The following is an 11281-nucleotide window of genomic DNA, read 5'->3' on the forward strand; positions in this document are numbered from 1 at the left end:
GTTTTGCGGAGTTTTCACCAATTTCAGTGTTAATTTCTGTGGTCTTTGAATTAATAAGTACTGTCGGTTATTTCGTCCGTTGCTTCTGTATGTGTTTCGTCTTTTACGATTTGTTCAATGGCGGTGTTAGATTCAGTATTAATGTTTTGGTTACCGAGTGGTTCAGAGCTACTCATTTGATATCAGTTCTGATGAATAATAGTATATTGATGAAATTCATTTATGTACATGTGCATGTATTTGAATGAATTGTATGAAATATTTTAACCATTCATGAATCATGTGAGCTTCATCATAATCATACAATGCATAAATGTTCTCATAAAACTGCTTTGAAGGATCTTTCTTCCCTCCTTTGACGACAAGAAAGTCTCAGGATGAGTGTAAATAATTTTATACTGCCCATGGGTAACATTCTTAATGGAGACGTGAAGTAGCCCATCATCATCTATATCATCAACATCACCACCCTCATTTCCACCATCAGTAGCATTATGACTTAGATCCACTGAATAATTGAAAAATATTTAAAACTAGAGCCGAGCTCGTTGCTAAGCAACGAGTAGGTCTTCCGTTGGAGCTATGGACAGGAAGTACCGACCTTGGGTCAAGGTCACTGCACTTTCTTATGTGAACAACCTTTCTTCGCAGTATGAGCCTCCAGTGAATTTTAATAACAAAGTTATGCTTTAACATTTTTTTCTCTGTCAGTGACCTAGATTTGCTAGAAAGACCTTTGATCAGGGTCATGACACAACCTCCAATCATAAGTAATCTATGTTTCAAGTAAGAGCCTCCAATGATTTACTAATTCATAGCATGGGAAAGAAAATAATTTTTTTCTGTCAGTGACCTTGATCTTAATAGAATTGGCTCTGTGTCCAGACAAACCTTCTGAAACAACTTTTAGTGATTCAAAATTCATAACTCTGATAGGAATTTTACTTTTCTGTCATTGGCCCTGAATTTGTTAAAATGGCCTAATTTTAAGTCATCTGAAACCGGCGGACTATAAACAATTTTTTTCAAGTATGAACTTAAACAAAAAATTGTCCAAATTGCAATGATACTATTTTCGGAGTCACAATCATAGAAAAATGCTTTTGTCACATGCAATCTCTGTATCAAGTATTAGCAAACAAATATTCTCGATTACATACAAATGATTTGGAAAAAACATTTATTCCTTCTCCAGTGATTTTGAATTTGCCGTAATATTGCCTTGATCCTTGACACATCCTAGGATCATTATAGCAAGGCCTTCTGGGAAAAAACGTTGAGGGACAGATAGACATCTGGACAGTTAAACAGACAATTTAATTCCCAACCCATCCACCCTACCCCCTAAAATACTCAATCACTTTGTGGGGGAAACTCTGGTCATGATTTGAAAAGAAAGTAATCTTTTTTATATCAGGAAGCTTTCATAAGTATAGTTTCTCATTCTTGCCCAGAGGTTCATAAGAATAATATTTTAAAACGACCCCTTCTTATTTTACTAACCGTTTTCTTCATTATCTTCATTTTATATCATCCAAGGTCGCCCTCAAAGCCCACTGATTAGAGAGTCTGCTCTATAGTCGCAAAGTAAGGAGTTCATCCTTACATCGTGGGTTCGAATCCCACTGTGGGACATGGAGGCCTGTTCTTCGGATGAAACCGTATAAAACAAGGCCCCGTGTCGCTTAAGGTGCTGGCACGAAAAAGATCCCCCTCCCCCCGGTCAGTGCCGATTATAGGATATTTGAAGCTCTCCATTGGCAAGTGCATGATGGTATCTATATATGTGTGAAATATTCTTGAGAGGGACGTTAAGTTCTTTAATCCCAAATAGGAAGAAATTCAATGAAATTGAGGACATAACAGATATGTAGGCATTGAATACTCAGTTTATTTAGACATACTTCCCATTTGTTATTAAAAGTATGTTTAGTGGGACGTGTCCAAATGTATGACCTTGAATTTTGGTAAGAGTTATCTCCCCTTTTATAATTAATAAAAAAAATCAATTAAAAGAAAATTAGCTGGTAAATAAAAAAAAATTGTTTTCAATTTTCATTCTTTTCTTATTATTTCAATGCATCTTTCCACCACAGGATTTATTGATATTCAAATTATTTAAGGACATTGGCAAGGTTCCTGGCTTTAGTATAGAATTTTTTAAGAATTCTTGAGCAGGTGTAATGGTTTGAAACGTTTTATATTCTGGTATATTTCACCCACCAAGCCACCCTCCCTTTTAAGATTTTGTCAAATCAATGTTTTTACAGTTCTCAATGCATTTCCTATGTAAAATGTTCATAAAAAGTACCTACATAATTTTTTACCATAATTTTTTTTCCAAAACCCATTTATTTCAGAATGTTTATGTTATATACATTATTGTATACTCATTTTGAATGATATCTAGATACCATGACTGAAAATTTAAATTTAGGAACATGACACAGATCTGCCAACACTGTTCTTTATTTTAGTGTTATTTCCCTTAACATCTAATTTGTATGAATTCATAAACTGCTCAACTATTTCCGTTAATTATGTAATTTACCTTATTGGAAACAAATTATCATAAAACATTGGTATGGATTTGTTTTTAATAAATGTTTGCAGTTACTAAAGGTTGCTCCTTTAGCACGATCTTATAAAGTTATAGGAGCTACTAGCAATTGACACATCTTTGTCCAGTATAACCACGGTAAATCAAATTACAGCCTGATGAACACTGTTTACTGCCTGTCCCTGAATATAATATACAACAGATCAATTACCGCTTTTCGTTCTTGCTGTAGAGATGATTCTACCCTTTGACCAGGTGTTGTAAGGAGCACGTGCGTTTTTGTTTACCTTTATAAAATACGCTTTGTTGGTTTTTAATTTGTATCTAGAATTTTTCTAGTGTGCGACGGAAAAGGGCGAGGTGATCCGATGAGTTTTATAATAGAAAAAACCCATGATATAAATCCTTTTTCTCCGAAAAACCGTGACTTGCCAATGTCCTTAAATTTTTATTTTTGAAAAATCGCTTTTCCCCATAGACTTCAAGGCAATCTTTGTTAATTATCTACTGCTTAATTAATTAACTTTTTGAAAATTTCTCGTGGGCAATCCTTTTTCACTATAAAATGCTTTAATATAATATCAGAGTATTGTGTACTTGACGGACATTTAAGGGTAGAGAATTTGGTACCATTAGGAATTGAAATCCTTAAAACATAATATCAATTATAAGCCCCCCCCCCCCCCTCCAAAAAAAATGATTAAGAATTTTGCCTATGAAATATTTCGGGAGTGGTGTTGAAAGTTTAGACTACGTACAACTATCAGTCCATTGAATAAGAATATTTATTTTAAACTTTGGGGAAAGGGAGTGGGGTGCATGGGGAAGTTGTGGTGTATACGTAATACATTCGAGATTATTATTATTCCGTTAGACAGAAAGGCCCAAGGAGTTGTGATTTGCTGATCATGATCTAAAACACATTGACAAACTGTCACATTTACGGTGTTATTTCGTCTATTTGTATTTTAAATTTACTGTGATAATTGTTCTCACGTTATTCCATAGTTTCTTTCAGTTTTCCTATTCTGGACCCCTTCGAACACCCTCTTTGGTACCTCTACACTACCCGTATTTATTCACCTGAGTTTAGGCTTCCGTCCGTCTTAAAACCGGCTTTCCAAGATGTAGTAGCACGAGCTGACTATCCAATTTTATTTTCAAAGTTTTGTAAAGTTAAATTTATATCGTTAATACAGACACTGACTTCTGAGGTCCCGTCCTACGTTCTACGTTTTACGTTCTACGTTCTACGTCGTTTTGTGTATGGTGTCAGTGTATGGTGCACAGTGTACGGAGTATGGTGTGATGTAGTAACTTACCGTTGTGTGGACAGACAAGAGCCGGAATACTATGTACAGACCCTGAGACGTGCTACTACCCCACACGCTCGCTGCACGAACGGTACACGAACGCTACACGGTTTGCACGAAACGCTGCACGGTTTACACGAAACCCTACACGGTCTGCACGAAACGCTACACGGTTTACACGAAACGCTTTGCACGGTTTACACGAAAGGCTGCACGGAACGCTTTGTACACGTTTCTCACACGCTTTGTGCACGATTCTCGCACGGTTTGGCCTCGGTTTGGATTTTTCTTCTCGGAATATCTCGGGCATTTTTACCGCTTTATCATTAATTCAATGAAAATCGCTCAAAAGGCCACATCAAGCAGCTGTTTAAATTATATTTAGTACACTTGTATTATAAAAACCGATAGAAATATTTAATACTCTGACAGTTGTAATTAATTGATAAATAATTGTCAGTTCGAATTTATTTATCCAACTGTTTAAAAACGAAATGCCGAAATCGTGAATGACTGTTTAAATAAAATACAATTTTTATATACAGTTATAAGTTTATTCATTTCAATGTAATATTTTTACGAGTATAATTTGATAAATTGATTTAAAAAATTGAACACAAATTCGATTTCTCACCGCAGGAATATAAACTCATTGATTTTTAATAATATTGATTATATTGTGTTTGATTTCCGTAGGCGGATTATTTTTTGTGATTTTGATTTTAAATTATAAATTAAATTTGCCTATATACTCTACTAACGATTATTGATACATTTTTAAAGATTTTTTTTACGCAAGCATTATCAATAAGAGGGAAACCGGTAAAGGGGGGGGGGGTAATGTGATCTATTAATCTCTTCTATTCTCTTTCTCTCTTTACATGAAGCTTATCAAATAACATCAGTATACCCATCATACTGTAAAATCCTTCATTTCAAAACAGGACTAAACGTATGTTTATATGTGTACATTTATTAATAGTCGCGGCATTTGACTATACATTGTACATACAATATAGATCGATCTTAACACCGGCATTCAGGTATATTTCAAGAAAACTGATATATCTTTGATGAAATAAAAAGTACGTGAGTTATAAAACAAATAATATACAATTCTTCATGATTTACTCCTAAGCTTTTCTTACATGATATTCATAAAAAGACTACCAAATCAGTCCTGTTTATTCTTTACTGTTTACGGCTAGAAATTCGGATTAATAAATAAAAGATGAAATCCGCTGATTTATAAGTTGTACCTATCAAATATTTATAGAATCATTTTATTACAAAAAAAAACAAATAAAATCCAGTCGTAATTTTCAACTGTCATTAAGCCGTGAACTCAACATGTACATATAGCAAAACAGGTTTTCAATTGCAATGCACTCGGAGCCCGTGATCGCTGTTGTAAATGACCTTGATCACAGTTGAAAGGCGGAAAGAAGATTCCAATACATTTTTAAGGGGTGTATCTGCGCATACATTTAACAACGAATTCAAACAAGAATAGAAAATTAAGCATTTAATTAAACTAACATTAGATTGAAAGGTACAACAACAAAATTAAAGACTGTACTACTAATTTAATTTAACACCCCCCCCCCCTCGTTTATAAAGATATGGTCGTCGGTGCATGTGAATTAAAATTATAAAATCCATTTTTTTTTTAGAATAATGAGCAACAAGTTTTATGTATTAATAGATATGAAATGACACATCGTTTCAAATGTAAAGACAAGAGCGGAGTCATGATATATTTTAAATTAAAAAATATATATGACGGTATTTCTTTCTTTCTTTGAGAAAAAATATTTAAGAAGCCACGATCGCGTTGATACAAGTAGTTTATTGAATACAATGCCCTTAAAATTGTTGTACATGTACATAGCTGATTTATTTGAACACATTTTCTATAGAAGGAAAAAAATCAAACAAATATAAATCATACATTACCGTTTAATTTCGTTTGCCGTTCCATTTTTTTTTTTGTTTTTACTCCTGCATGTATAATATCACAAGCATAACTAATTTAATTATAAAATACTAACAGAATTTTACATCCTGACCCATCGATAGCCATATTTAAAATGAAATGATTTCCGAATGAATCTTACACGATTCTTGCACGAAAGTCGCACGTTTCTCACACGGTTCTTGCACGAAAGTCGCACGTTTCTCGCACGCTTTTCGCACGCTCGCTACACGATTTGCACGAAACGCTTTGGAGCTTACACGAAACGCTGCACGGTTTACACGAAACGTTACACGGTTTGCACGAAACGCTGCACGGTTTACACGAAACGCTACACGGTTTGCACGAAACGGAAAGCGCACGAAAGCCACACGCTTTTTAGGGGTAGTAGCACGTCTCAGGGTCTGTACAATGAATTGTCTATATAAATGTGAAAACGTTTTTTGAGTTTTTTTGATTATTTGGAAATCACTAGGGAAAGAACCCGCAACAAATGGTGTCAGAAGAAGGGGGTTCTTTCCCTAGTGATTTCCAAATAATCAAAAAAACTCAAAAAACGTTTTCACATTTATATAGACAATTCATTGTACATAGTATTCCGGCTCTTGTCTGTCCACACAACGGTAAGTTACTACATCACACCATACTCCGTACACTGTGCACCATACACTGACACCATACACAAAACGACGTAGAAAGTAGAACGTAAAACGTAGGACGGGACCTCAGAAGTCAGTGTCTGTATTAACGATATAAATTTAACTTTACAAAACTTTGAAAATAAAATTGGATAGTCAGCTCGTGCTACTACATCTTGGAAAGCCGGTTTTAAGACGGACGGAAGCCTAAACTCAGGTGAATAAATACGGGTAGTGTAGAGGTACCAAAGAGGGTGTTCGAAGGGGTCCAGAATAGGAAAACTGAAAGAAACTATGGAATAACGTGAGAACAATTATCACAGTAAATTTAAAATACAAATAGACGAAATAACACCGTAAATGTGACAATACCTCCCCCCTTATGGAAAAGTATGCTAATACTTTAGAACACACATTTAAGAAAGATTAAAAACAAGAGTTCATATATACACAAATTGACACAAGTCATCACTGCCTACTAAGATAATCTGCTCCTTGATTATCCCTTCCCCTAATGGCGATAACTCGGTATCTATATGATTGAAGACCAAGTGCCCATCTCATGATCCTAGCGTTGATAACTTTGGCTTTGTTCAAATACATTAACGACTGATGATCTGTTTCGATGAGGAACTCGCGTCCATAAAGATACAGATGGAACTTTTGGACTGCCCAAACAATTGCCAAGCATTCTTTTTCGATTGTAGAATACTTACTTTCACTGTCCTTCAACTTTCGACTTGCATACGCCACCGGAAGTTTCAAACCACTATGTTCATCAAACTGCATCAGCACAGCTCCGATTCCCCTATCCAATGCGTCAGTCTGAAGAATGAACTGTTTTGATAAATCTGGCAGTTTAAGAATGGGTGATTTCAAAAGCATTGCCTTAAGTGATTGAAATGATTTTTCCTGAGGTTGATTCCAAATAATTTTATTTGGCGACCCCTTCTTTGTCAGATCAGTGAGGGGTAGTGCAACAGACGAAAAATTGGGAATGAATTTCCTGTAGAAACTAAGGAGTCCTAAAAACGATCTTAACTGACGTTTAGTGCTTGGTGCTGGTGCCTCTTGAATTGCTCTTACCTTGTCTGGGTTTGGTTTTAACTGGTTCTCACCTACGATATGGCCTAAGCACTCTAAACTCTTGTACCCTATTGCACACTTGGAAGGTTTTGCCGTCAAATTGGCGTTTCTCAGTCTGGTAAAGAGTTCGTGAAGAACTTCCAAATGCTGATCTAAGTCCTCTGTAAAAACAATGATATCATCGATAAAATTATCAATGTTTGACATTCCGTACAACAACTTACGCATCAGTCTGGAAAACGTTGCCGGTGCTGTCACCAAACCAAAGGGCATCACTCGAAATTGGAAGAGGCCTTTGGATGTCTGAAACGCTGTTTTTTGGTTTAGCTGACGATGTTAATGGAACCTGCCAGTAGCCTTTGGATAAGTCGATCCTTGAAAATACCTTGTAGTTGGCAAACTTTGAAAAGATATCATCTGCGTTTGGCATCGGTTCTGCATCGAACTGTGAACATGCATTGATAGCTCTAAAATCTACGCAGAAACGAAAAGTGTCATCTTTTTTCTTCACAAGGACAACTGGAGAAGAAAATGGACTTTCTGATGGTTCAATGACATTCAATTCCAACATTTTATCAACTTCCTTATCAGCTATTTCCCTCATTGAAAATGGAATTGCATAAGATTTAACTCTGATTGGTTGACTTGAGTTTATCTTAATGTCGTGTTCAATCAAATGGGTATAGCCAGGATCATCAGACAATACATCAGTAATCTGATCCAAAAGCGATGTTACCTTTTTTCTGTCTTCAGGTGATAACTCTGGGTTGATGTCCACACCTTTGGTATTCCCAACACTCGCTATGCCATACTCGTCATCATCCTCCTCGGCAGCACAGTCAATTACAGCAGATGTGACTAGAGCTTCATCATCCTGATCTGATTCCCCTGAATCATCATTCCTGTTAATGTACCTTTTAAGCATGTTTACATGAAACGTCTTCAATTTACCTTTCATTTCAATCTGGTAGTCAACTTTGTTTAACTTCTTCTTGATGCTGAAAGGTCCTTTCCATTGCATCAGTAACTTATTTGAATCTGTGGGTAGCAATACTAAAACTTTATCTCCTACCTTCATACTCCTTGCTCTAGTTGACCTGTTGTAGAACCTCGCCTGTCGCATAGAAGCTTTCTCCAAGTTTTCTCTGGCTATCTCTGCCGTTGTCTCAAGTCTCTCTCGTAAATCTAACACATACTGATAAGTAGATTTTACCTGATCATCGTCTATCTCTTTTGTCCAAAGCTCTTTTAAAATGCCCATGGGCCCTCTTATGTGTCTTCCATACACTAAGTCAAAAGGCGAAAAACCCAAACTTTCTTGCGGCACTTCCCTGTAAGCAAACAATACTGGGTTAATATATTTATCCCAATCACGTGGACGATCGGAGCACATACGTTTTAACATTTGTTTGAGGGTTCCGTTAAACCTCTCAACCAAGCCGTTTGTCATAGGGTGGTAAGGGGTAGTAGTGAGTTGATTTAACGATAGTAGCCGACTTACCTCTCTCATAATTGATGATGTAAATTGAGAACCCATGTCGCTCAACATTTCCTCGGGAACTCCAATTCTAGAAAATATGTCTATGAGCGCCTCCGCAACTCTCTCCGTTTCAATGGACGGCAGTGGTACAGCTTCAGGGTATCTAGTAGCAAAATCGACCAAAGTAAGAATATACCTATTCCCTTTGTCGGTAATTGGATGCATAGGTCCGACGATGTCTACGGCAACTCGATTGAAAGGAACATCAATAAGTGGCATCTTCTGAAGGGGGTACTTAGAAACCTTACCTTTTTGTATGGTCCTTTGACAGATGTCACAAGAACGACAAAACATCTTGACATCAGTCTGTAGTCCAGGCCAGTAGAATTCAGAAAGAATTCTTGACGATGTACGTGATATAGCCAAATGACCAGACATGATTGACTCATGTGCCAATTTCATGACAATTTCCCTGAATTTCTTTGGGACTACAAGCTGTTTGTAAGACTTACCTGATTCAGTCTTGGTTTGATATTCACGATATACAAACCCATTCAGCATGAACCATCGTATTGTTGCAGTTCGTTTGTCAACCACTTGTCCGGAACTTGCCCATTGTCGCATTCTCTGCAGTGAGTCATCGGTTTGTTGTTCTAGTTTAATCTCGTCTGGAGTGATGTTTCCCTTAAGTATTTCTGGAACTTTGAGTTGAGGATACTGTTTTAATTTTACCTTTGCTTGTTGACGGGTTTCAACAGCATTTGCCTCTGACCATTCAGGATCAGGATCTCCAGGTGCTCGTACCTTAGCTACATTCCCGATGATTAAATCGTAGACTGGCTTCTCCATACACCATGCCTCAAATGTTCCTGTAATATAGGGCGTGTTAACAAAGATGGAAGCAACTGGTACTCTAATAGATGAACCATCTGCCAAAATACATGTTTGAAACTTATCTTGAATCAAATTTGCTTCATCAATCTTACTTCTTCGAACTACTATGCCGCTGAATCTTGTGTCTCTTAGTACCGTAACTGGCTTACCTTCAACAAAACTTGCTGATACTGGCATGTTGTGTTGCAGTTGGTAGCATGATGATGAAACTCTTGTTGATGCATCAAGATTCAAAGAATTGGTTCCAGTGTCTGTTGGCAATGTGCTTACAAATGTTACCTTTGCTGTATGTTCCTCTGTACTAGATGAAGTATCATGGTTTTCCTTCTGTTCTTGCGTTGTTACAGCTCCTATCTTCGGTTTTGATCTGCATTCCGATGCAATGTGCCCTATTCTGTTGCATTTAAAACAACGTCTTTCCGATTTTGGAACAAATGACTTGTTTGAATTTTGTATTTTCTTCTCACCTGAAAAGTCTTTGTGATTTCCAGAACGAAACTTAAATGGGTGTTGAAATTCGTTGCCTTTGACGTTGCTGAGGGTCGCAGCGTTGGCCATCCTTGCTTCTCGATACTGGTCTGCTAATTGTGCCATCTCCTGTATACTCTTTGGTGTTCTCTCTTTTAGAAACAAAGTCAAATCTCTGTTACAAGTATTCAAGAACTGATCACGCAATACTAAATTAAATAATGCCTCAAATGTTTCTGCTATTTTGGCCATTTTTAACCACCTTAGCAAATAACTACTCATTCTAACAGAAAATTGTACGAATGTCTCACCCGTTTCTGGTTTTGCTGATTTGAACTTGTGTTTAAACCCATCCTCTGTAAGCTCATAGCGTTTGAGGAGTGCTATCTTCAGGTTGTCATAATCTAAAGCATCATCTGCTGGTAATAATGCATAAATATCGAGAGCCCTACCTTTAAGGAGTGCACTTAGACTCATAGCCCAAGATGTTTTCGGCCACTTTTGTAACTCTGCATATCGTTCAAATCTACGTAAATAGCTGCCCATTTCATCCTTCCCATCCTCAAAAGCCGGGATTTTTGGACCTTTGAACTTAACAGTTACCTCCTCAACCCCTGCTATTTTCAACTTCTCTTTCTCATGAAGCATTTCCATTTGTTGTTGATGAGTCAGCTGCTGCAGCTGCATCTGTTTATCATGTTTCTCCTTCATCCGCTGGTACTCTAGCTCCTCTTTCAGACGTTCTCTTTCTGCCAGCCGCTCTTCTCTCTGAATATCCTGTTGGTGTCTAACGAATTCTCTAAGAGTATCTTCTTTGTAACCTAACGATACTCCGTAATCAATAATCTCTTTCAAAGCTTCTGCCAT

General features: G+C 36.8%; 1 protein-coding gene across 1 annotated transcript; it reads right to left on the reverse strand.

The window, feature by feature from the left end:
* Positions 1 to 7792: 7792 nt before the first annotated feature.
* On the reverse strand, positions 7793 to 11281 carry LOC134282389 (uncharacterized). Its single transcript, XM_062764786.1, has one exon. It carries the CDS (start codon positions 11279 to 11281, stop codon positions 7793 to 7795), a length of 3489 nt encoding a protein of 1162 aa, XP_062620770.1.

Source organism: Saccostrea cucullata, unplaced genomic scaffold (genome assembly GCF_032062105.1).
Source record: "Saccostrea cucullata isolate Sc308-1 unplaced genomic scaffold, CSIRO_AGI_Scuc_v1 ctg312, whole genome shotgun sequence".
NCBI lineage: Eukaryota > Metazoa > Mollusca > Bivalvia > Ostreida > Ostreidae > Saccostrea > Saccostrea cuccullata.